Source organism: Drosophila grimshawi, unplaced genomic scaffold, assembly GCF_018153295.1.
Source record: "Drosophila grimshawi isolate 15287-2541.00 unplaced genomic scaffold, ASM1815329v1 contig_1369, whole genome shotgun sequence".
Taxonomy (NCBI): domain Eukaryota; kingdom Metazoa; phylum Arthropoda; class Insecta; order Diptera; family Drosophilidae; genus Drosophila; species Drosophila grimshawi.
In genome coordinates, this window is record NW_025062891.1 from 6,348,591 (window position 1) to 6,374,450 (window position 25,860).

General features: G+C 41.1%; 4 protein-coding genes across 7 annotated transcripts; 3 read left to right on the plus strand and 1 right to left on the minus strand.

Moving 5' to 3' along the window:
- Window positions 1-1,059: 1,059 nt before the first annotated feature.
- On the plus strand, window positions 1,060-2,740 carry LOC6559541. The gene has a single exon (XM_001987608.3). It carries the CDS (start codon window positions 1,895-1,897, stop codon window positions 2,681-2,683), a length of 789 nt encoding a protein of 262 aa, XP_001987644.1. The 5' UTR covers window positions 1,060-1,894; the 3' UTR covers window positions 2,684-2,740.
- A 3,925-nt stretch (window positions 2,741-6,665) lies between these two features.
- On the plus strand, window positions 6,666-13,986 carry LOC6560480 (calcium release-activated calcium channel protein 1). Of its 3 annotated transcripts, XM_032734056.2 has the most exons (4): window positions 7,373-7,436; window positions 9,602-11,690; window positions 11,763-11,909; window positions 12,716-13,986. In XM_032734056.2, exons 2-4 carry the CDS (start codon window positions 10,863-10,865, stop codon window positions 13,250-13,252), a joined length of 1,512 nt encoding a protein of 503 aa, XP_032589947.1. In that variant the 5' UTR covers window positions 7,373-7,436; window positions 9,602-10,862; the 3' UTR covers window positions 13,253-13,986. The 3 variants fall into 3 exon arrangements, with proteins under 3 accessions (XP_001987645.1, XP_032589947.1, XP_032589946.1); XM_001987609.3 differs by lacking the exon at window positions 9,602-11,690 and having other exon boundaries at window positions 6,666-7,436; XM_032734055.2 differs by having other exon boundaries at window positions 9,602-11,909.
- A 69-nt stretch (window positions 13,987-14,055) lies between these two features.
- LOC6560481 (MORN repeat-containing protein 3) lies at window positions 14,056-15,874 on the plus strand. 2 transcript variants are annotated; one of them, XM_001987610.3, is made up of 2 exons: window positions 14,056-14,705; window positions 15,621-15,874. In XM_001987610.3, the coding sequence occupies exons 1-2, from the start codon at window positions 14,285-14,287 to the stop codon at window positions 15,803-15,805; spliced, it is 606 nt and encodes a 201-aa protein (XP_001987646.1). In that variant the 5' UTR covers window positions 14,056-14,284; the 3' UTR covers window positions 15,806-15,874. The 2 variants fall into 2 exon arrangements, 1 of the variants encoding a protein (XP_001987646.1); XR_006246923.1 differs by lacking the exon at window positions 14,056-14,705 and adding an exon at window positions 15,094-15,548 and having other exon boundaries at window positions 15,621-15,676.
- On the minus strand, window positions 15,816-21,582 carry LOC6560482 (protein three rows). Its single transcript, XM_001987611.2, has 5 exons — window positions 21,232-21,582; window positions 20,126-21,169; window positions 18,683-19,549; window positions 17,053-18,111; window positions 15,816-16,929 (listed from the first exon to the last, which is right to left on the minus strand). The coding sequence occupies exons 1-5, from the start codon at window positions 21,541-21,543 to the stop codon at window positions 15,889-15,891; spliced, it is 4,323 nt and encodes a 1,440-aa protein (XP_001987647.1). The 5' UTR covers window positions 21,544-21,582; the 3' UTR covers window positions 15,816-15,888.
- Between the last annotated feature and the right edge of the window lie 4,278 nt (window positions 21,583-25,860).

Genomic DNA, 25,860 nt, shown 5'->3' on the forward strand with positions numbered 1-25,860 from the left:
ATTTAAATACTTATATATTTCAATTTTATTGTTAATATTATTATAATAATATTATTATAAATCTGAGCCACCCTCCCCTCGTTTTAAAACAGATATTGTACAGCTTTCATAATGCTTACAACTTCAGCAAGAGTATTTAAAATTCGGAAGGCTGAGTTTGCTTGTTAGAGTTGAACGCTGTTGACTACTTCATTGAGAGCGACAACATTGCATTCAAAGCTCGCGACGGCTACTGTTAAAGCTTGTCATGCGATCAGCTGCTTCAAAAGCTTTCAGCACACACAGAAGCTTTGGCTGCACTCGCACTGTGGAACATATTTACATGTCGACATATTTTCACTGTGGGTTTTGCCCACAAAACTCTTTTGTTTGCATCGCTTTAATGACGGTCCTTGGGGGCCAGCCGCAAAAGCAAACAAATACAATCTACTTCAAAAGAAGTATTTAACAACTGGGCGATCGTTAAATGAAACAACTGATAAACTTATATATGGCAGATCACCCCACATCCCACTCATTAAGCCATAAAAAATATTCGCGGAGTTGTTATCTTAACAATTCGGCTCAAATTTTTATATGGTTAATTAGAAATGTTTTTATTACGAAACAATTTACAGAGTACGAAAAAAGACGTGCAAATAAAAATAAAACAAAAATCCCCAAGAGAGCAGCCCACTATAATCAAAACACTGAAGACAGCCTGTGTGGTTAACTGGTTTATTAAACCCCACCATAACCCACTCCCCACATGCCGCTGTTCGTGCGCAGTGCATTGGAACGTCAAGTTAACCGCAAAACATTGTGCTTTTAATCAAAAGTCTTATAGATTGGCGTCGTGCTCGAGGAAATTGTTAAATGCGCGCAAAGTAATTTCCAATTTCCAAGTGAAGCCAGCTCTCGCGCGCTCTCACTCTCCCACTCTCCCTGCACGCAATCAACACACTTCCCACAATGTTTCTCTCCTTCTCTCTCTCTCTGAGTCGTTCGGGTGAGCTTTGGCTGCGGCTTCGCGTGCCTTTTGGTTGGGTCGCATTTCGTTTCGTTTTCTGATTTCAGTTTTGAAGATCACTTTGCGTTGTGCGGTACAACTGCGCGCAACACACACACATACGCACACAGAGAGAAAGAGAGAGGGAGAGAGAGCGATTAACAAAAGGGAGTCATTAACTTAAATGTGTACTTAATGCATAAGTCAATATAGCAATTAAATAAAAATAAAGTTGTGCGCCAACTGACGCTTGCCGAAACACAAAAACAAAAAAACCCAGTTTGTAAAATTTCAATTCCGTCTTTGAATATCAATGTCAAGTGCTGCTCAATCGAATCCGGGGTCACAAGTGCTCAGCGGCTGATTAACCGTTCAATAGAAGCGCGGAAAAAATAACAAAACAAAATACAAAACAACAAAAACAACAACAAAAAAGACTAAAAAAGGTGGAACGGCGCGAAACACGTTTCGCGTGTGCAAAACACAAAAAAAAACACATAAAACATAAAAAACAATAATAACAAATAACAAATAACTGAAATAATTGCCGTAATCGTTTTGGATGCAGAAAAACAGACACCGAATTAAACAAATATAAATACACATATATAATAAAAAAAAAATACAGGGCCAGAAGCAGAACGCTGCTGTTGCTGCTGTTATTGTTTCGTCATCAAGCTGAAATTCGAGCTCGATCTCGATCTCGCATCTCGAATCTCGAAGTCGAACGTCGAGCGCGAGCGCGGAAGCGTGTCGGCTTTAGCTCTTACCAAATATGAGCAAACGGCCTACAAAATAAACCAGTAGCGTCGTAATCCGAGCAGCCGTGACTTTTGCACACAGCCAAATAACAGCACAATTACATAAATCAAATTAGAAAAGAGAAAAAATATCTCTGTTATTATTATGGAGCGTTCGCACAGCTGCAGCAACTTTGAGGCGTCGCATCAGGCTGCCATGCCGCATGCAACAGCAGCTGGCGGCGGCGTCGGTGGCGGCGGCGGCAGCAGCGACAACTTGCCACACTTGTCGCACTTTCCGCCCAACAAACCGTTGCGCAAGCGTCGCAAGCTGCAACGCCAGCAGCCAGTTCTGATGGACATGGACAGTGCCTATGCCGCTGATCTGGAGGATGCAGATCTGGAGGCGGAGGCCGAGGAGGGCACACTGATGTTGCCACACTTGCCACACAACACGAACAACAGCTTGCCCGGCAAGCGCCAGTTGCGCCACGAGGAGTCCTTCGATTCGAATAGCACCGCCCCAGAGATGAGTCCGCAGGCGGTGCGTCAACATCGATTTAGTACACTGCTCCTGCGCGACAGCTCGATCTCGATGCAATCGGATTCGAGTCGCTATTCGAGCGTCGACAGTCTGCTGGAGTCACGCAAACCCGACCCGGAGGCGATACTCATCAATCTGGGCTTTGGCCCCATCGGCACCGAGGATATGCTCGCGCGCATCCCCAAGCGTTTCCTCAAGCCCTCCAAGGTGCCCGGCATCGATACGGAGGCATTTGTCAAGCGTCTCCAGATGGCCAGCTCACTGGCCGATTCGAGTGCGTTGGGTTATCGGGGATTGACCTCCAGCTCGGATCAGCCGCCCTCGTCGATCGTGGCCAAAATCATGGAACGCTTCGAGGTCAACAATCAGCGTAAACAGTCCATGGGCAATATTGAGCACACGATACGCTGACACCTTAATATATATATTTATATATATATATATAAATATTGGCTAACATTGGCAGCCAGAGGGAGAGAGAGGGAGGGAGAGAATGGGGGTATTCCCCTTCATTAAGGGGGGTTTTATTGTCTTGTGATGTATATCTTGTCTATTAGAGTTTAGTTGTGCCGCGTACTTAGCTGTGTATTATCGTACCTTTGTACCTAACTATACCTATTTCTTGGCTTTTTTTAGTCATCTAAGTGTTAAATTAAGCATTAAATAAGCAATTGCATTTGAAAAAAAAACTAAAACTTTACTGTTTGTTTATATTTCGTAGTAGGTAAATATGCCTTGTTTTGTTATTCCTCTTTTGTGTTACATCCTTCATCGTTTGTAAATGGATGCATTTCTATCTCTTTCCTTCTCCTTTTTGACTTTTACTTGTAATAGCTCTCTTTCACTGTTCGGCTTTTACTCTGGCGTATGCTTTTATTGGTCTTCTTTGTTGTACATCCTTAAGCGTTTGCAAATGCATTCAAATGCATTCTGTCTCTTTCCCCCATATTGCGAGTGCCATAGTATTGGCTCTCTTTTATTGTTTCACTTTTATTCTCTTCTTCTTTTTAACCATCTTCCTCAATGCATATAGTTCTATCTCCTTCCTTTTACTGTTCGGCTTTCACACACACGCCAGCTTTTATTGATCTCCTTTGTGTCGCATTCTTAAACGTTTCGCTTGGCTTTGTAAGTGCATTCATGGCAAATTCCAAAGAGCTTTCTTCAAAGCTTTAATTAATCTTCTGAGCAATTCTTAATTATTTCGCATTCTAAAACGTTTTGCTGTTTCCTAAACTTAATGCATACAAACTAATTAAGTTATTTACGGGATGAGTTCGCTTTATACTTCTATTATTGAGATCTGTTTAAATAGATTCAATATCTGTTTAAATATTTGTTTATGCGATCTAAAAAGCGTGTCGTGAAACTGGCTTACTTCACTGCTAGAAGTAAAAAACTTCCACAAAACTATTGTTACATATACCTAAATAATTTATCTACTCTTTTCCATTGGGGGTTTTTTTGTTGTTATCGATGAGCTTACTTATTTTTGTTTAAATTTAGAAGTAAGCGTCATAAGTCAGACAGAGAGTCAACAAGCCCAGCAAAAAGGCAGCAAGCAAATACTTTTTGCGAGATAAGTGCAAATAAACCGAACTACAAGTGCTTGACTGGAAAATACCCTGTAAAAGAGTAGCGAGAAGTAACAAATTACAAATAGAAAGGGAAACAACGGAAAACAGTGAAGGAGTCAGAGAACAATCAGCTATGACAGAAAATCGTTATGAATTCTGAAAAAAAAAGAAAATTTAAAATTAATACATATACGATAAAAGCTAACGATAAATATATGATAATATATATATTTTAACATACTCCAGCTTTAATAATCTGTGAGTATTTGCGATCGTTGATTCATGAAAACAGACTTATCAACTTACTTGTGACATCAGATAAATAGGAAACTGACTTATAAAATGAATATATGAATACATATACAGATACAGATAAAAATAGCAAACTAAAAATCAATACTTAAAAAATGAATAAGCTTGGATATCGTTGATCCATAAAAGTAGAGCTGCTAGGAATGCACCCAACTTATTCTACTGATCAAAAAGACAGATGAAAATGGCTAGATTTCCGCTCTACGCACATTAGCACAAATTTCATATACAATTTTCAACATTATTACAGGGTATAAAGAGTGGAACATGCATATTTATACATAAGACTTTTCAAAGACCGGAGCTGGCTGACTGGCATATCTCGAATTTAGATTGTAATGTTACTTTTCTTGTTGTTGTTGTTGTTATTGTTATCGAAAGTCATTAAAGTTTATTATTAGCCCTGGGCTGTGTTGTTGTATTTTTTGCATAAAACAAAAATAACATTAGAAACAAACAAACAAAACCAACTATGGAAAGAAAAGAAAAATGAAAATCGATGCGCTGAAATTGACTACTTTGAGGGCTAACAATTTGTACTTGAGACTTGAGAGGTTTATTGATTTTAATTGGCTTTAATTGCTGAGCCAAAAACAAAAACAAGCAGCTGACGATGAAGCCAACTGCTGCCCAGTTAGTTCCTGGTGCCGCAATCATTCATCACGACCACAGTGAATGCAATATTGCATGCCACATTATTCGACACGCGTCCGCATTAGACGTAATTCAAATGTATTATATTTATTTGAACTCTTTGACTTTCTTCATTTATATATATATATATATATATATATATATATATATATATATATATATTTCACGCATATATATTTCAAGACAAATAAATCGTCACAGCGAGCAGCTGATAACAGCAAACACACACACACACACACAAACACACACGCACACTCCCTCGTGGAATATTTGTAACACCTTCAAAAGGCGGCACACCTGGGAAGTCTGTTGGAAAAATAGCACTGGGACAACAGTGTTCGCCCGCTATAACGAATTTTCTCTGCTTGAGACTTATTCTAATTGTTTTCTATTATTCTTAAAGCTTTTGTAAAAAGCATTTTCGAGACTCACAAAAAGTAGTTTTTATTTAAATCAGTTTTCTTAATATAAAAACTATAAAATTAACACAAATAAAAATATTATTCAAATGATAATCAAATACTATAATCTTAATACTTACTGCATCTTACGACAAATGCCGACAAAACTAAAACTAAAAAATAAATTGGGAATATTGATTAAAAAATCACAGCAATTTGTGGATATTGATTAAAAAACCTTAAATTTAAATTAAGCTCAGCAAGTCGGGAAAGCGTTATAAATCTTATTCTTATAATATGTTTTAGTATTCGAGCACATAGAGAACAAATATAGAAGCCTTGATTACAATACTGATTAAGGAAGTTAGTCATTTTAAGCTTAAGTTAATCTCAACAATTTCAAGTCACGAAAGCATTATTAAAAATGTCAATAAGAATGAGAAGCAAAAGTTGTAGTTTATCGAGTGTTTGCCGTATTTGAAAAAGCTAGCATATCTATTGGCCCAAATAAAGCAGTTAAAAGCGGCACATGACTCGGGTCTCTGTGTGTGGCATACAGTAATGTACCTCATCTATCTGTATCTGTGTCTGTATCTGTATCTAAATATGTATCTATTTGCCAAATGAATTCACAGCACCAAAGCAAAAAGCACCAGAAAAAAGCTAAAGCAATTTGCATATGTATATTGGATTTGTTTTTTGGGGTCTCTCTTTGACTTTTGGGTTGCAAGTTGTTTGTGGTTCAAGCGAACAAGAAGCTGGCAAGTTCAAGGCATAGATACAGCTGCAGATACAGATACAGATACACAGATACACCGATACACACATACAGATACAGATTGGTTATAGTCAGTGGCTACTTGACAAAAATAAACAGCCGTCCGTCCGCCCACGCCGGAAGCAAGCGAGTAAGCAACAGCAACAACAGCAACAGCAACAACCGCAACAAAAGAACAAGAAATGAAGAAGACGAAATCGAAAAGCAAATGCAAATGCAAAAATAATCAGCAAAACGGTCGCAGCAACAACAACAACATCAACAGCAACAACAAATGCAAATGCAAATGCATGAAAATATTCAAAATCTGTGTCACTGCTAGCGTTGAAGAATGCAATTCATTTATTTAAGTTGAACATTTCAATATAATTAGTGAGTGCCACAATTCGTGGGCGTTTGATTAATGGGCTCAATGTTTGTTTTTCTTTTCTTGCTTTTTATTATTCTTTTTGTTCATTGCCACAAAAAAAACACTTGCTCTATGTTTATTTAACTGTTTTAATGTCAAGCTCAAATTACAAATTCAAATTAGCGCGCTCACCTTACAGTGCTGCCACACAAAAAGAAATTGCTTAACATAGGGAGTATCACAGCTGAGCGCTTAACAGCGCCGTAACAGCAGTAGCGATAACAATTGACGCAATCGATTATCGCTCGGCCAGCGTCAGTCCGGTTTTTGTTGTCTCGCAGTTGCACAGTGTGCACGCACTCATCTAATATGTATATACACTCAATACACTCTAATTATACCTAATATGTAATTTATTGTTTCTAAATTGTGTTTTATTTTTTTAAAATACTGTACTTACCCGGTCGTTCCTAGTGTGTTGTACTTAATTGAGCATATTTGTAATGCGTCGCGCTTTCGTGTGACTTGTCCGATTTTGTGTGTGTGTTTCTCTGTTGTTTTTTTCTTCTCGCTTTTGCTTTGTGTATTGGAATACGTGCAAAATGGATGACGACCTGTGCAGGAAATATTGTGCGGACTGCCCAAGATGTCTGTGTGGACCACAAGCAGCTCAGCTGGTCAATGCCTAGAGACGCCGACACCCACCACACTCAAGTCCATAACTCACCACGCGCAACGCTCGAACTTGAACAACTTGAACTTGGGCACTATTTTGCAGCCAATAGTCAACGAGACTCACACGTCAACCAACAATACAACGCAGCAGCATTTCCAGCACGTTGTCGCCGCAGCAGTAGCAGCAGCAGCAACAACAATTGCCACTGGCCAACAACATCAGCAGCATAATTTTCACCTGCAGCCCTATCACAACAACAACAACAGCAATAACAATAACAACAACATAAGCAGCAGTTCTGGCAGCAGCAATAACGGCGGCAACGGCTTCAAACGTCCCAGTCTCAGCAATTCGGCACCGCAGCTGCCCGCTTCCAATCCGAATCTCAACCAAAATCACAGTCAGAATTTCTCAAAGGTAAGTCACAATAACCAATCACCACCATTTCCAGATTCTCTCTTTGACCCATTCGCTCTACTCTCTCTTTCTCTACTGTCTCTCTCTCTCTCTTTTACTTGCTCTCTTTGCGGCGCTTTCAAATCGAAACTGTAAGCTTGGCCTCCATTGTCAAGTCCAACCAGATCCCACATGCACACACAGTCACACACATATACAGTGAATACAGTGGGTGTGAGTGTGTGTGTGCGTACCTGTTAAAAAATATTGAATGCTTGCCTTATTTTATTTTTTATGGTTTGACACTTTGATCTCGATGATCTAGCTGACGTCATTGGGGCAAAGCTTTCGGTTTTTGTTTACAGAGTTGTGTTATTAGTTGGAGCTACAAATGTTAATAGACTGCCAACAGAGTATAGCGGATTGGGTAGTTACCAAAAGTTAAGTCAAGACAATAAATCAGTCAAAGCCGTTTCTTTTTTACTGCATTTTTTGACGGCAAAAATGAATATTTATCACACATTTTCAGCTGTTATTTCAGCGTATTCAGCAGTCGGATATGTTCTGACTTGTAAGTGTTTATTGTTGTTGTTGTCGTTGTTTTTTCTCTTTTGTTTATTGTATTAACTGCTCTTTAATTGAAACTTTGCACATACACACCCACCTGGTCTGTGGGTTTATCACTTGTTTACATACGATAAAAATTAAAATTGGGGCATTTTATAGAGTTCCCTCCTTAATTACACACATAAAAATACTAACGTATATATAATAATTATTTATGCATGTATATTTTGTTTTGATTTGGTTTTATTCAGCAGCGATAACGTATCCAGTATAAAAAATATTTATATTCATTTGGTTTTTGAGGTTTATTCAGCGATAACAAGCCAGCCATAAAAGACCTTTAAAATTTGTAATTTAAATGCGTTATATTTCTGTTGTTAAAAAAAAAAGAGAGATTAACATACGTCCTTGCATATCCTGCATATATGCATAAAATACTTTGGCAACGCTGTGCCAACTTCTGTTGTGTGCATGTAAATGACCTTCAGAGTGAACAGTCGAAAATTATTGCATAATAACCATATCAATTTATTATCCAAGCTTTCGTTTTCATTCATATGCATTCAGGTTGCAAATATTTGAATAATAATATTTTCGTGAAGCAAAGAATATTTACAGCTGCTAATTGCCTAACTCTGATTACAACAGCAACAAGATTGGAGCTTTCAGCTGATCAAGAATTTGGAGAATGCTGCACTCTGTAAACAACAGCAGCAGCCTAACAGAGAACTTTACTTGTTAGCAAACGCATAATGTAAATCAGCAGCAGCTTTACATTCTTTCACCTGTTAATTTGTACATAATGCGAATTTGCGAATTAAGATGTAGTAGGAGTACTCAAAACTTTAAATTAAAGTGTTCTTTTTTTTATCAAATTTAAATTATATTGTTTACTTTATGGGTCTGTGATAGATGTCTTCTTCACATTTCGTTACAAATTTATAACAGTCTCCGATGCCTAAGGAATGTAGAATTGATAATTTGTAGAATGCGCTGACATGTAAATAAATTAATAATAATAAAAATAAACAACATTTTTTGTTTACATGCTTGTTTTTATGTCACATTGTCAGATAAGAGGTCCGTTGTTTATTAAAATTGATATTCGTTATTTACGTAAGTTGTACTTGTTGATTGACTTTGGTTAACGATGATTTACTGTCAACCTTTCTGCCACCCCAAATAACTTTATAGTGAATTAATTGTTAGGTCAGCCGAGTCTTCGAATGCTAATTGAATCAATTCAAAATCAGAGAATTCACACACACATACAGCATTCCCGTTCACAGTTCAGGGTTGTGTCGATTTCCCCATTGATGATCAACAGATGCGCGACAGGTAGACAAAAAAAATCGCTGATTAATTGCCAAGAACCAGCCAGACAGATACGAAGTGTAACATGGCAGAGAGACAGAGAGAGAGAGAGAGAGAGAAAGTACCTCTGCCGCTCAGTCGCTATCTCTTTTTATTTTAGTTGTTATTTTTCCGTTTTACTTTTCCTTACCCACCTCCGACTACGTTTTAGTCGCCTTCTGTTTCGGTTTAATTCAAATGGCATTTGTAATTCGATTTTCTATTGTTATATTGTTGTTGTTGTTGTTGTTTTTTTGTCGTCGCAGGCCCCCGAATTGATTGTCTATTTTGAATATCACGCGCGCCTCCGTCGACAGTTCACCAAACAGCGCCAACGTCGGCGCATCAAAAGCGGCGCATCGTCGCACGTCGTCAGTCGTCGTCAGTTGCTTTCGTCCGTCGTTCTCGTCGTCGTATCATTTAGTTGTTAACTAGACGTCGTCGCGTTTTCGCACCAACAACCACCAATCACCAGTCACCAACCAACCACCCACAAACACATCACACATCCCAGCCAAGAAACACGGAAAGCAAGAGCAAAAAAAGCATCAAAGAGAGGCGACACACAGCGGAGAGAGAGAGACACGCAATAAGACTGAGAGAGAATGAGAGAAGCGCACGCAAGGAGCGAATGAAGCGTCGAAACAGAAACAGAAATGAATTAAATGTGTCGAACAGAGCCGAATTACTATTAAATTTTTTATTATCGTTTCGCTGCTCGCCCTGAACTTGTCCCCGTGATCGTGATTAATGCTGTTTAAGCTAAAAACAAAACAAAAAAACATATAAAAAGCGCCTAAAACGCGTCTCCAAATTGAACAACGGCAAAGCGTGCTTATTTTTGATCGGTTTTTTGGCCTTATTTAATCCATGCAAATATAAATAATAAATAAATAACTAAAGACGCGCTAAGCTGTGTGTGTTTTATTGACCCATGTATTTTGCAATTTTTAGATACTATAAAATGTTTATAAATAAAAAGTAAATATTTAAATAACCCACACACACAAAGAGAAATTCAGCGAACGCAAAAAAAAAAAACTGCTGATGCTAAAATTTGCCAACAAACTGACAATTAAACCTAGCCGCACACAGGTGCGTGTGTGTGTACTCGTATGTGTTTGTGTGTGTATGTGTGCAATCGCTGATCAATTCTCATGTGCTGTTGACAACACAAATTCGCCCTGTATGCAATAATTAATTAATAACAAGAGCAGCAGCAAAAAACGCTATCAGCATCGTCATCAATAATAAGCTGAAACAAGGCGAGCAAAAAAAGCTCAAGTGGAATTGACAAATTAAGAGCAGCTCTCTCTCTCTCTCTCTCTGTCTTTGACGTGAGCTTTTAGGGCGGCTTAGAACTGTTTGAAATTTTTCTTTCGATTCGAAATTTTGAAATTCAAACAACATTTTATTAATCTACATATGTGTGTGTGTGTGAGTGCGTGACCTGATAAGCACACTTACATAAAATAAAGTGTGAGCAAAAAGGCAGAGCATAAGAAAAAGAAAAAACAAGAAGTGCACATGCGTTCCAATTTCTCTGAAGTGCCGCTCAAACCGCCTCGACGCCAAAAGCTCCAGGACAAAGAGAGTGAGCGTGAGCAAGAGCAAGTGCACGAGCACGAGAGCGAACACGAAGACGAATGCGATCATCAGGCGAGCGAGAAACTGTTGCCGCTCAATCCCAGAAGCATGTACTCAAATTTACGCTATGCACGCACAAATCTCAGCCACAGCAACCTGCTGCTCAGCCATCAGCAAAGCTCATTCGATGGCAGCGCACTCACATCGACAGAGCGCACCGAGAGCAGCGAGACGCTCGATACACCGTTAACCCGAGAGTGCGAGAGAGAATGTTCTCAGCGAGAGAGAATGCTCGGTTTGCCGCGGCAACTGTCTTCGGGTCGCATTGTCGCCGGCGGCGCTTCGGTAAATAGTCGCCGTTATGCTTTGGCCAGTGCACTGCATGCAACGGCAAAGCTGGCGGCCAGTGTTGATGCCTACACAGCGGCAGCGACTGCAGCCGCCGCCTCTACAACACCAACCGAATACAGTTTGTATGATTCATGTCGCCCGCTAAGGCTTAATAACAACAGCAGTCAGCAGCAACAGCACCAGCATCAGCCAGCTAGCAATCTCAGTCGTCACACCCACTCGGGTGCGAGCAGCAACGTTAGTTCGACGCGGTATCTCAGCAACTACAGCAATTTGCATTCGAATTCGCCGCACGCGAGCTCGAGACGCTTCAACGCGCAGCTAGCAGCGTCTCAACTGCCGTCGTCGCCGCCGCTGTTGCCATTGCCATTGCCATTGCCAACGTTGCCAGCAGGTGCAGGGGTATCCGCTTCAATAGTACAGTCCTCGTCCAGTGCATATCCATATAAGTTACGCACGTATCAAGAGCAACAATTCTCTCGTTTTCAGCCACGCCGCATCGCCCGCAGCAGCATGTCGCAGTCCGGCGAAGATCTCCATTCGCCCACTTATCTCTCCTGGCGCAAACTTCAGCTGAGTCGCGCCAAACTGAAGGCCTCCAGCAAAACATCCGCTCTTTTATCGGGTTTCGCTATGGTGAGTAATCCAAATCAATTCATCACAGTTAACAGTTAGTCCCAAATCGTTTCGTATACCTAATTCTATTGCATAGCGAATCAAAATATGTAAGTTGAATTAATGCCATGTTCTCTCTGATCAGAATCATTGTGTGAAACTTTTACATACCCTTTATTCATTTGTGAATCAGAATAAATACAAATAAAAATAACAATACATATTCTTATGCATTGAGGTCAATAATCAGAATTGAGTCTTTATATAACGAACAAAGCAAACATAATTAAAAATTGACTTTTCGATTACCTTATTATTATGACAACTTTAAATAAGGTTTAATGGTAGTAGATAAAATACAATTTTTAATTATTATGAGTCTCTTAAATGTAGATACAATTAATTTCTGTTAATTTACATAAAAGAATATTCATATAAAATATTTGTTCAATTCAAGAGAAATAAACTAGTGCACAACTTTTGTATAGGGTATTTCCTAGTCGTAATAACTAGAGTACCAGCCAAATAAATACTTGCATACCATAATAAAGTGGAGGGCATACAGACGAGGATAAGCGCATAAATTGGCCGCACATATATATATATATATATATATATATATATATATATATGTATATGTATATATATATTTTCATATTGAATATGTAATATATATCCGCGACAAAATCGGTTGCCAAAATGCGAAACAAGAATTGGCTAATAATATAATTAAACTACATCATAAATTAATCTCTCTCGCGCTCTCTCTCTATCTCTATGTGTCTCTCTTTGCTCTCTTTGTGCTCATTGATTGTTTGCCTTTGCAGGTGGCCATGGTGGAGGTGCAGCTGGACAAGGATACTGGTGTGCCGCCCGGGATGCTGGTGGCCTTTGCCATCTGCACCACATTGCTGGTGGCGGTTCATATGTTGGCCCTGATGATCAGCACCTGCATTCTGCCCAACATTGAGACAGTTTGCAATCTGCACAGCATCGCGTTGGTGCACGAATCGCCGCACGAGCGTCTCCATTGGTATATCGAGACGGCCTGGGCATTCTCCACACTGCTGGGACTCATCTTGTTTCTGCTGGAGATTGCGATACTCTGCTGGGTGAAGTTCTATGATCTTAGCACAACGGCTGCCTGGTCAGCGGTTGTTGTCCTCATACCGGTCATGATCATATTCCTAGCCTTTGCCGTGCACTTTTATCGATCGCTCGTCACGCACAAGTACGAAGTGACCGTGTCGGGTATACGGGAACTGGAGATGCTCAAGGAGCAGCTGGAACAGGATCATCTCGAGGTCTCCAACAATACACGAAATAATGGCTTCAACTATGGCGCCTCCGGTGATATTGTTTAGTCTCCATAATGCAATCCCACACTATATATATTTGTAAAATCTAAAAAGACATAATGTGCGCCCAGCGAGGACTGAGGAGAGGACAGTGTAGAGGAGAGGAGTGACGAGGGGCTGCACGTGCTGAAGCCAGACATAAATCTTTAGACTACATATAAATGTTGAGTAATGTGAATTATGTTTGTTGTGGCTAAAGCAAATTGTGATACGCATAAGGCAATACATTTTTTGTACTACTTTAAAAAACTATACACGATATTTTGTATATTAATACTACATATATATAGTATATATGCGATTACAGTGGTCGCTGGCAAATGTTTAGAACGAATAATAGTGCTATTTACAGAAAGTAAGTCAATTCATTTTAATATAAATATTTTCCTATTTCATAATGTATTTAAAAAGTGTTCAAAAATGTAGTTAGTATTCCTGTTTTTTAAATTTAATGATTCAAATATTCCATGTGGAAAAGTTTTCTAAAACAAAATCTTATAAATTATATATATATATATATATATATGTACATATATATATTGGTTTAAATTTCAAATCAAAAATGTATGATTGTAATATATGAAGCCCGAATTATAAAGCGACCACTGAATGTGGGACTCAGTCTGTAAGAGTTAAGACAACCACACACATTTATTGGTAGGCCTATGTGTAAGCGATATCTCGTCGTAATTTATACATGCATATACTTAATTAAAGGTTTTACTTTACTAGACAACCTATACCCTTAAGAAATGCCCAAATTAAACACAACCCAACCCCATATAGATATATATAGCTCCACCCAATCTCCCCAACCTCGTTCAATTTGTGTGATTGGTTAAGTTTGCGTGTCAGGCATTGGCCTCCATTCAAACTGGCGGTTTAACCTATTGTGGCAAGGAACAAGACATGTTAGCAGCTTGATTAGAATAGCGGCCCCAACTCCAAACCACATCGACACCCTTCTGGCGACTGGCACCGCTGCAGATGTGACAAACGATTTTCCTGGTTCCACTGCTTCACTCAGTTGCGGGCACAATGTCGAACCGTGCAACTGGCTGTGGCAGCGCCAGCGGAGTCCGATGCCTCCGGTACACCACCGGCGGTGGCTATTACGAGGGCAAGTGGCTGCATGGCCATCATCATGGCTATGGCGTCAAGGCTAGCGGACGCGGTCTCATCTACGAGGGCCAATGGCGATCGGGCCAGCGGCATGGCTACGGTACACTGCGGCGTCAGTGCCACGACGGACACGCCCATCGCCTCTATGTGGGCCAGTGGCTCGACGATGTGCGCTGTGGCGAGGGCAAACAGTATTATGAGGATGGCTCCGTCTACTTTGGCCAGTGGCTGCACAATGAACGACACGGTCGCGGCATCCAGTGGCATGCGGATGGACGCATCTATGTGGGCGAGTGGCAACACGATGCCATGCACGGCCGTGGAGTGCTCTACTCGGGTGAGTGCTGGCTAGAGTTCAGCAAGGTGCTCCCAGAGTGAGGTGTGAATGAAAAGGGAAAGGGAATAGGCCACCTTCTTTTCAAGTGTAGAGGGAAAAGTGAAGAAGGTTAGCAAGAAAGAAACGTTGACTCATTTCTAAGCTTGTTTTGAGCTCTATTTTAAATTTACTTCAAGCTTTGCTTTACAAATTTTTCTGTTTGTTTCTCTATTTCTTACTTCTCGCTCTTTTTGCTAGTCCATTAAAATCTTCTCGCTCCTAAACGATTGTTAAGTGAGCAAAATATTGAAAAAATTTCAAGAGAAGAAAGGATTGGAAGATGCCAGTAGTTAAGTGTCATGTGATTAAGAGATCAAAGACTTCCAAACTATCGCATCATACTAAATTGCTTTTATTCTTTGTTTTGTAAGCTGAAGAATTCGAATAAGGTTCTAAAGTCTTCTCTGCATCGGATGGCAAAAGCAAAATGAGATCAGCTTGAGATGGGTGCCTGGTCACCAAGACATTGAGGGCAACTGCATAGTCAGGATAGCCACTACAAAGAAGGACTCAAGGTTCCAATTAATGATTTCTGCAGAAGCTGCAAAGTAGAAAATTGCCGAAGACTTATTCTGCTTCTGCCTGACAATTGCCAGGCAGAGATTAAGCACAGGGTGAGGAACCTTTCTAGGGGATCTATTGCATAGACTAGACGCAACTTTGGCTGGACTCATTTTTGCTTAAGGACTCCAATTTAAGTTATCACAACTGGCCAAATCTTAGCTAACCTATCCTATCTACTCAATTGAGCAATAAGAGTAGAAGTGAGAATAGTCAATGCCTCGTCAGAGCTGGAGATCATCAGTTGAGCGAGAATATGGCTTATTTGCTTGCTGCTCTGTCTTCTCTGTCATTGAAACGAGCCTCTTTCCACAGCCAATGGGAATCGCTATGTGGGTGAATTCGAGCGTGGCTGCAAGTCTGGCACCGGCGTCTACTATCACGAGGGTCCCCACGGTCAAGCTGTGCAGCAGCACGGCATTTGGAGCGATGACATCTGCAAGACTTCGATGCTGCCGGCCAAACCGAAGCGGAACCCGAAACCAGCAGCTGAGAGCTGATTTTGTGAAATGGAACGTTTAATAGCTGCACAATATAAATATATATAAGTTTACTCAAATTTAAAAACGAATTCTAAAAGTAATCAGTTCCTTTGCCGACGTCTGGTGCTAATTGAGTCTGCCTGCAACACAGGTGTGGCAGCTGCTGGCTGGCGTCTGATGCGTCCACGAGTGCTGATTGTGCTGCTTGCTGTCCCAGGCGTCTCCTCGGGCGCCGCATTGGCTCTGCTGCTGCTGCTGCTGCTGCTACTGGGCTTTGGAGTGGTGGCAATGCGTCTCACTGACGCCAACTGCGTTTCAGTCGCCTTCTGCGAACGAGTCCTTGGCAGGCGAGTATTGGTTACAGATGTGGAGATCTTGAGCTGTTGGGGCTCGTCATCGCTGAGATCGATGATCAGCTGGCAGGCATTCAGATCGAGGCGTTTATTCGACCTGGATTTTGTTGACTTTTGACGGTCCGGACTGTTGCCCCTCTCACTGGAACTTGAACTGGAAGTGGAGCAGCTTGCCACGGCTGCATCCTCAGTGTAGATTGCAAATGCCGCCGGTTTCCTTGTGGTTTTTTGCTTCGATTTGGCGCCAGTTTTGGTGGCAGCTGTTGCCACTGGCGTTTTCTCCTCGGGTGATATGTTGAACTTGAGTGCACGTCGTGGATTTTGTGACTTGTTGCAAGGTGCTGGCGGAGGTGGTGGCTGCAACTCCAGCTGTGCGCTGCGCAACTGCAGCAACAGATTGTAACGGTAATTGACATCGACACGCTGCTGCAGATGCTGACTGCCATTCAGCTGCAATGTGGATGCAGTGAGCAGCTCAATAGCCTGCTGCTTGCGGCACGTGGCACGCAAATAGTTGGCCTGATACATGTGCAGCAGCATCAGCAAATGTCCCAAGCCGTTGCTGCGGGCCCCATCCTGTTGCAGCCAGGCTTTCGCCAGCGCATAGAAATCATCCAGCTGATCGTGTTCCCGATTCAGAAAGTCGAGTCGAGCATGCAGGCAGCCCACAACGAAGTAGACGCACTGCAGCTGAATGCTGCCACGCAGCACCGGATGCGACTCCTGAGTGTCCAGTTGCACGTAGCGTTGCAGCTTCAGTCGGTTGTTTCTTCTAGGCGGACGCAATTCCTGTTAAAATAATTCATATATACAAAATAATTAATAAATAAACAAATATTAAATAAAAAGTAATTGAATAAAAAATAATTAATTAATAAATAACAAATACAAGATTTTCTAGTGTCTGCTTACCAGTCGCGGCGATGTTGTCATTGCCAGCTGCTGTTGTTTCCTAATGGGCTCCACGCTGGCTGCGCTTTGTTGCTCCAGTTGCATGGCGAACATCCTGCCGACCAGTTCGCTCATGTGTTGCGTCTGGGCATCCATGGGTGCAGCAGCAGCAGCAGTCTTCGCACTTAGATGACAACTCTTGCTGTGCTGCTCCTGCAGTGCAATGGACTCGAGCAGCGGCTGCATGCAGAGAAAGTGCTCGATGAGACGCAGCTTGGAATGCGCCTTGTCCAGATACTCCATGCGCAGATTGGTCCACAGCCACGAGATGAGCACCTCGACGGCGCGCAGCACCATGCCGCTCTGGAGCAGCAATTGCAGCAGGCTGCTCGAGAAATTGGGACACTCGCTCAAGCGATTCGCTGTGCACTCGGTGGTGTCACGCACCAGATCGTTCAGCAGCAGAATTAGAGCACCCTGATCCATCGACGAAATGCCAATAAATTTGCGCACACTCACCGACAGGGTGTCCAGCTGCTGCAGCGATGTGGGCAGTCGGGCCAGGAGGCGACAGTGGCGCTGCTGATAGCACATGCGAAAGCGCACAGTCAACAGCGTCAGCTGGACAATATCACATTTGCCCACACGCTCTTCGAAGCCGTCGCGCAGCCGCTCTGCGTGCAGCAGCAACAGCTGGGCATGACTAATCCTGTCCAGGCGTGCATAGTAGAGCGCCAGGTGGCACAGGCACAGCAGCAGCGTTGTATGGTGACGCTTGAAGAAGTGGCCGGCATGCAGCTGGGGCCAGAGCTCATCCATCAGCTGCTCCGCATGCAACACCTCGTGCGGCAAGTCGAGCAGAGTGTGTTGCGTGTACCGTGCCAAAAAGTGGCTAAGTGCACGCAAATAGTTGAATCTATCGCCAAGCAGACGACATATGCGCAACAGCAGCAGCCAAGCCCTGTCCGCCTGTGTGGTGTAGCCCATGGTGGACAACGCCATGGCCGTCGCAGTGCCATCATCTATCAGCGCATCCCAGTCGATGAGCGCCTCGTCACTACTCAAAGGCTCTGCGTCAGCCTGCAAATGCAAGAAGAGATTAGAGAGGAGAGACCAATTGGCAAGTGCTAAATCGGAGTTACGCCCTTGTCGTAATTTAAACCCAGAGTTTATTAAATAAACTCCAATCTATCATGGTGATATACAACTGATAAAAATTATAGATTGTGCAACTTTAAATTTTAGTTTGAAATGTTTGGTTTGAAGAAAAATTCCACAATTTTTATGCTTATGAATAGAATTGAAGAATTTATGAAATTGATTAACTAGCGTTGATATCTTATCAGTCAACCTTTATATTAGACAGCTCAATTGATACTAAATAAAATATATAGATAGATGCGTCAGTCTGCTTGAAGGGATTATAGTAGAGATAACTAATTGGTAATCTTAGAGATTCCCCCGATTTTATTAAGGAAACTGCAATCTATCATTCTGTGCGACTGATAAAAACATTCAACTTGTCAATCCTTAAGGATTAAATTGATGAATTGAAGAATACACAAAATTTAAATAGCGTTGATCAGACAGTCAATCTTTAACTTGGTCAACACAAATTACACTGTATATAAGAATATATATAGACTCTTACCCGATTAAAGAAGTCCTCAAAGGCGCCGATGGCTGCTGTTGCCAGCTCGACCAGCGGCATTTCGCTGCTGATATTAATGTGCAATATTTTATGTTTGATGAGCATCTGTTCGAGGCTCTTCTCTGTCGTTTCCTTAATGGGTATTTTCATTTTTTGCGCTTCGAGGGATTCCAATAGCTTTGTGACACTCGCATGTCCCAGCACCAGTTGTTGTAGCCGGCTCAGTTTCTGTTTACGTCCTGTTCGCTGCAGCTTCACACGCAGCTCCTCAAATTGTTGAATCGTTGGCTTGTCGGAGCGCATTTGGCGAGCCAGGAGCACCGCTTGATAGTCCGTTTGACGATGTCGCAGCAGTGATTGGAGCATTGGAGGTGTCTTCTTATGGGCCAGCACTGCCAGCATATCCAATTCGTAGAGCTTTCGTCTCTGTCTGCTGTCGAGCGGATTGCGGAGTGGACTACTCTCGTGCAGCTCGTAGACACACTTCTGCACCTCCTGTTTGCATTTGTGATAGTAGACGCACATCAGATTGAAGCGGCGCGAGGGGCAGTCCATGTGTGCTATATAGGAACAGTGCAGCTGCGCCGCCAGCTCTGCATCCGCAACTGAACAGTGTGCGCTCGCCTTGTAGAGACGACGCAACAATTGCCGCAACTCCGTTTTGCCCAGCAGTGGACGCAGCTGCTGCAGTGGCTGCAACAGCTGTTGCACAAGGCACATTTGCCTCGCCGTTGCCACCTTGTCCGCAATGTTGGTCACATGCCAGATAAAACCGATCAGCTCCTCGCTGCTGGGCAGCATACATTTGGTGACCTTTGCCACATCCATCGCATATCGCATAATGCTCACCAGACTCATCTGTTGCGCCTGTTTGAAGATACGATAATTATTTCTTTATTCTATGCAAAGGAATGCAGCGGAGTTTGTAGTTATGCATATTAAGTTATTACTATACAAGAAGGCACAATGATTAGGCAGGTCGTAGTTGAAATACCCTTGCTGCTTAAGTTGATAATAAACGAATTAATTTATACTATTAGAGTAGTATAATAGACTGATCCAAAGCTGACAAAAGAAGGAAAAGCATTTTTAAGCTAGTAGAAGAAAAAAATATTACGAGAAGGAAGGAGAAACTTTAATCTAGTGAGTTAATTTTTGTAAATTTCCATTTAAATATTATATTTTGTTTTTAATTTAATTGAGATTAAATAAATAAATAACAGCCTTTATCTATTGAGTTTGGTCGGGATAACTTGTTAAGCAAATATTTCTTTGAAACAAGAACTCATGGTCCTTTGGCAGCTATATGATATAGTGGTCTAAACGGATTCCAATACTGCCTGTAGTTATTAGAGTAGTGTTATCCACTTTGCCAAGCACCTCACCTCGATGCTCACTCACTCACTCACTAGTTAGTCAACATCAGCATATCATCAGGCTTACCTTTTGAAGCGTTGCTTGACCCGTTGGCTGCCAATTGCTGTAGGCAACTGTGGCGCAGTAGCCAAGCGAAAAGATGCAATGTTTTCGCACACTTTGACAATTGGGATCGTTGCTGCAGTTGGGCGCCAGTGAACGGCTGCTGCTGTTGCTGCTCATGTCCATTGAGACGCTTATTAGGCACTGCAGCAGCGCAAAGTGGGCAGCATAAACGGCAGCGCTATCCTCACCTTCCAAACCCTGCCAAAAGCCATTAAAGTTTGGCAACCGGCTGTCAACTTGATGCAGTTGCTTCTGCAATCGCACCAGGCTGAGCACAAAGTCGATGAACCACGGCTCCTGGGCATGCGCCGCGGCCTTCTGCTCAAAGTAGTGTACAAACTTCTTGGTCAGATCGATGTAAGCCAGCTTCAAATTGCTACTGGCTGTTGCTGCTGCTGCTGTTGTCGGGGTTTCCTGTGCGCAGATCAATTTGAGGTAGTAGTAGAGCAGCTGAATTGGATAGTTCTGGGCAGATTGATTTTTATACAGCTCTCGACAGCTGCGCAACAGCTGTATGCTCCAATTCATGGGAGACTGTTGCAAGGCGTAGCCATCCAGCTGCAGCAGCGCCAACAAAGCGCTCAAATATTCGGGAAACTGTTGCAGCAGCAGCTCCGCACTAAGCCCGTTGCTGGCGATTAGCTTGAAGAGTGGGTCGCAAAGCTTGTTGAGGTATTTGACGGGCAGCGTGCCGAGTATCTTGAGAAATCGGCTGCTACGCTTGCCCAGCAGCTGATTCAGCTCCACAATCAGCTCGACATAGATTATATTTGGCTGCTGCGACTGCAGATGCAGCATCGCCTCAAAAAGCACGCCTAGTGCTTGGATTGCTTGGCAAAGTTGTTCCTTGGCTTCTGGTGTGGCTTCTTTCTGCATTTGCTGACAGAAATAATACAGATGCTTGATGTGAATGCCCATATAAGACTTGTACTCAGCCTGGCCTTGCAGCTGGCAGCGTTGGGCATTGATCAGTGCATAGAATCTTTGGCATTGTTTAATTGTTTGCTGTGCAGAAAGAGATAGAAAAAGAGTTAGGATTATTTCCTGTATATATCAACCACATTTACCTCTTGGCAGAGCGAATGGTGTATGAAATGCAGGCTTATCACATGATTCGTCCAGAACTCGGGCTTCGTGGGGCAGGGCGCCACATGTGGCAGCATGCTCGCTGCAATGTCGCAATAGATGTCGGCATATTTGTGATTATTGTCCTGCAGAGCACAGCACAAATGCCGCAACACATTTATTTCGTATCGCAAAACGACGCTTGTTGTCCCGCCTTTTCTGATCTGTTCGAATTGTGCACTAATTGCCTTTGCGGCCGTCTCCACTTCGGTGCGTTTGCCTCTTAGCTGCTTTGGTAGCTCGTCACGTGACATTTTAATGCATTTAAAAGTTACTTTTTCTCCCAATCAATTTTCGACAATTAGTTCTTGTCAGCTTGCTTGCGAGAATTTTTTGTATATGTCGCCGATAAGTTGTTCACAGTTATCGATGTCGTGCGATTAATGGCAGTGCTGTGTAGTGTTTGCAGTGTTCAACACTGAACTGTAACATTGAGCGCGCTAAATTAAAATGGAAAATTCGCCACTGCAAGTTGAACAATTTATAATGCGGCGATAAACAACCAATTATGGACACTTATGCACAACGTGCAAAAGGTCAGCCGTCAAAGCGCAAGCAAACCAAATTGAAATGCCACAGCAAGGGTTAACCAAATTTATGTGCTTTACACAATTCACATGCGACTGGCCAAAATATGCATGTGATTTATGCCACATGCAACCGAGAATTGCTTCACCATGCTGCACAGAACGGTAACAGCTATGCAGAAATGCGCTTTATTGGCCTACGTTTCGTATTCACACTTGTGAAAGAGACAGCATGCGGCTTACCTTAAATGGCCAACAGATATGTGTGTAATAAATACGAGACACGTTTAACTCTCGAATTCGAAATCTCCAATGTCGGAAGTCACGCTTTAATGTTTTCCCCACACACACACACACGTACACTTTGTATGATTGATGAGCACACACACACACATATAGTTTCTGTATGTATATAGAATATATATATGGTCATTAGTGTTGAGGCTCTACGTTTATCTTTGTATTACTTTTACACACACATTAACATTAACTTGGGCCTTTAATTAAGGCGAAGTAACACACAAGAGACAGCAGCAGTTGCAAGTTGGCTAAGACGCCAACTGTAGGGCTTACTTGACATGTGTATATTGGTTATTTGTTTGCTTTTTACTCAATAAAATTGACAGAAGAGATAACTCTTTGGCATTAAGTATAAGCATATATATATGTATATATTTATATATATATATATATATTTATAAGTAAAGAATGATTAAGGGCGTACTTAACTTATCGGGAATTAATTTTTTTGTATTTAAGCTACTTGCCATCTAAGTAATATTCTTATATCCTTTATTTTAGTTTATTTTGAATTTTAATTAATTACTTCCTTTAAATGTTATATAATTTAATTTGTTACTTTTATCTTAACTATAAATGTTCCTTAAGTTTATAGATTTTAGTACATTTTAGTAGTTAGTTGGATGGTTCTGTTTTGTTCTTATGTAAGTCTTAATGACACATCTTCTCAACTGCTAATTGAGCTCACTCTGCGATTCACATAAATTCAAGCAGAGCCTACTGTCCACAGGGTATCAACTAGTTGGTCAGCCACGCAACTAGTTTAGACTTAATACTCACTATTATTACAAATATTGTCTATTTAGCTTATAGAGTCATGTGATATGCCAAATTCTCAACAACTTGACCCATAATTTATGGCAAGTCATGTCGCTTTAACCAAGTTTACTTAACTTAACGGTGGGAAACAACACTCGATTGTATGTGGCTCTATTCCTAAACCAATCTATCTATCTATCTATCCTGATTTTGTGGCAGTTGAGTTTTTGGGTTTTACTTCAGCTGATTTGCTTGCTTAAATATTTTCACAAGATTTATGGCTTGTGGTCAAATGTGGTTTGTTTTTGATTTACTCACATTTTACAGAGGGTGTTGTGATTTTCTTGTCTTGATGATATACATACTCGTATATACACATATTGTGGATCAAGTCAATATAACCTTATCCTGCATCTGACACTTATTATATATATATATAGCTGGCATATAGGACTGGTTGGTTTCTTGTAATTGTTTAAATGAATTTTTAACTCTTGTCTGTTAGAGTATTGTATATTCGGCTTGCTCAAAATACTTTCTCTCTCTGGGTATTTCTCTTTCTAAGACTTTAATATCCGTATGAATGTTGAAAATTTGCAATTTCATGTTGTAAAATAGAAGTTGCCATCGCAGTATTATTCAGCTGTCAATATTTGTGAAAATCAAATGCTCTGTTTACAGAAAATTGCATAATAAATAAACTTGAACATAAAACTGGCAGAGGCAAAGCTGGAAATTGGTGGCGGTGCCAAAATGCATTTACATTTCCACACTCTCTGCGTCTGTCTGTGTTTTGAATTGTGTTTTAATTATGTGCAAATAGACAGACAGACAGACAGTCAGACAGACAGATAGATAGCTGGATAATCCTGGTGGCAGTTCATTGAAATGTTGGCGAAATGCGAAATTCATTCAATTTTTCATTCGTTGCTGGCATAATTAAATTAGGCGCTTGACTAATTTAAATGGATCTCATTTGTCAGCAATACGGCGATAAACACAGTCGTATACCTGTTTTCATTCCCTTTGACTTGTGGAATTTCGTGTGACAGGCAACAAGGATTTATTGGCGCTACAATTGCCTAACAACTACAAAACTGCTCCTAATTAATTTCGCAGCTCAAGTGAAAAGCTGTCAGGCAATGGCAACGGCAACGGCAACTGCGCCGCACACGCCAAGAAAATGTCGGAAAAGCCGCTGCTGCTGCTGTGCCATGAGAATAAGCTGGCAGCTAAGGGAAATTGTAACGAAGGATGTGTTGTGGATGTGGATGTGCTGGAATCACATCGTCACGTTACGGGTAAGTTGAAGCTCATTAATTAAACATTTAATATGAAACGGAGCAGTATTTATTTTTGTTTCTCGTTTTGATATTTGAAGATACTTTGAAGAAATGACTGGTTGCAAAAATCCAAGATTTGCTTTTCAATATGATGGTTGAGCTTACAGGATTATAAAAATGCATTACTTATGGAGATTTCGATTTTGTCCATATCTTTTAGCCATTACTAATATAGTTTTATAATAGTTTTTGCAAAGCTTAAAGCTACTTTATCAACCCAATTTAATCGATGACTATCCTTGACTATAAATATGTTAAAGTGTTTTCTTTAACTCAAATGCGAGTTTTTCTCATTTAAAGCAGCCCAATTGCTGTATTCCTCTATTTTTACCTTGCCCCCGGCAGCTCTTGCAACCCTTTTACGCCCGATTGCAGCTGTTGACAGGTTTTCAATTTTTTGCCCTGTTTTTCGTTGCCTTGACACAAACTTGACCAATGCTACCGATGTGTAGCCCTCCTCAGAGTCTACCCCAATTTTTTGCTTTGCAAGCTGTCAGGCGCCAGTTGCAATCCACTCTGGATGAAATCTCGGCCCCCTCCCCTCCCCCACACCCTGGGGCACAAATCAAGTGGATCCACTTGCGACATGTGTGCGAAATTCACGCTTGAAAAGCATGTGGAAAATGCTGTCGCTTGTAAATTTTTGTTGGCTTGCGACGAAATACTTGAGCCGTGAGTAAGGGGAAAAAGGATGAGGAGGGATGTGGCACAGAGACAACATTAATTTATGGGCTGCATGCCTCAGCGCCAGCATTGCAAGTGCCGAGCGCAATTTGAAGGGGCGGCTATTGGTTGCGTTAACGACTCCATTATAACTAAAAACTGGGCAAATTCGGGCAAAGGGGATAATACTCCTTATTCCGCGCCAATCGCCACCAATCCCCGCTGCTGGAATTTAATTAAAATAGTTTGACTTACGCTCGCTTTGCTGACTAAGTTGTTTTTATGGACACGCTTAACGGTTTCGAATGCATTCATAAAAAACTTTTCGAGTGTCAGAATTATGTTCAGTGAGCCAGCTCTTTTGTTTGTAATACCCTTTAAATATCAAATATTGTGGCATCTGCAAGCATTATGTGACGCATTGAGACAGACACCGATGAGCTGATATACATTCAATTATTTATTTACTTTATTCATATGTAGTTGCAGCCTTGCTTAATTATATTAAATATGTGTAAAATATGCTCAATTCTACTTTGTGTATTTGTTTTGATTTAATTATAAAAAAGATGTACATTAGACAAATTTTATAAGACATTTTTGAGCGTGCGAAAACGTTTCTTATTCCAAGAGTAAATCTATGCTATATTTGTCATATCCACAAACATAATAACATATATAATATTCACTCTAGTCAAAAATATGTTAAATTTGAAATTGTGATAACTAAAAGTGTACTTATGAAAAAAGTCTTAAATGTTTTATTAATTATTTATTTTAGAATTATTTGCAGACTAGAAAGACTCACTAATTAAAATATTTTGACTTTTATTTCAGAATAACAGACTGTATTTATAGCTAGGGTATTAAAAAAAACCTGTTCATGCTTGGTCTTGCTTGATTATTATTTGCCCCATTCCGGTGCGTCATGGGGTGGGGTCTCTTAATGACCTTATGTAACAGAGCCCTCCCCTCCTTC

Bases quoted from the DNA above. Each gene is read 5' to 3' on its own strand.
- LOC6560480 (XM_032734055.2), top strand. From the start codon at position 10,863: ATGCGTTCCAATTTCTCTGAAGTGCCGCTCAAACCGCCTCGACGCCAA. The intron at 11,910-12,715 runs GTGAGTAATCCA...TTGCCTTTGCAG, and splicing joins TTTTATCGGGTTTCGCTATG to GTGGCCATGGTGGAGGTGCA.
- LOC6559541 (XM_001987608.3), top strand. From the start codon at position 1,895: ATGGAGCGTTCGCACAGCTGCAGCAACTTTGAGGCGTCGCATCAGGCT.
- LOC6560481 (XM_001987610.3), top strand. From the start codon at position 14,285: ATGTCGAACCGTGCAACTGGCTGTGGCAGCGCCAGCGGAGTCCGATGC. The intron at 14,706-15,620 runs GTGAGTGCTGGC...CTCTTTCCACAG, and splicing joins CCGTGGAGTGCTCTACTCGG to CCAATGGGAATCGCTATGTG.
- LOC6560482 (XM_001987611.2), bottom strand. From the start codon at position 21,543: ATGTCACGTGACGAGCTACCAAAGCAGCTAAGAGGCAAACGCACCGAA. The intron at 21,170-21,231 runs GTAAATGTGGTT...CTTTCTGCACAG, and splicing joins ACCATTCGCTCTGCCAAGAG to CAAACAATTAAACAATGCCA. The intron at 19,550-20,125 runs GTAAGCCTGATG...ATCTTCAAACAG, and splicing joins GTCAAGCAACGCTTCAAAAG to GCGCAACAGATGAGTCTGGT.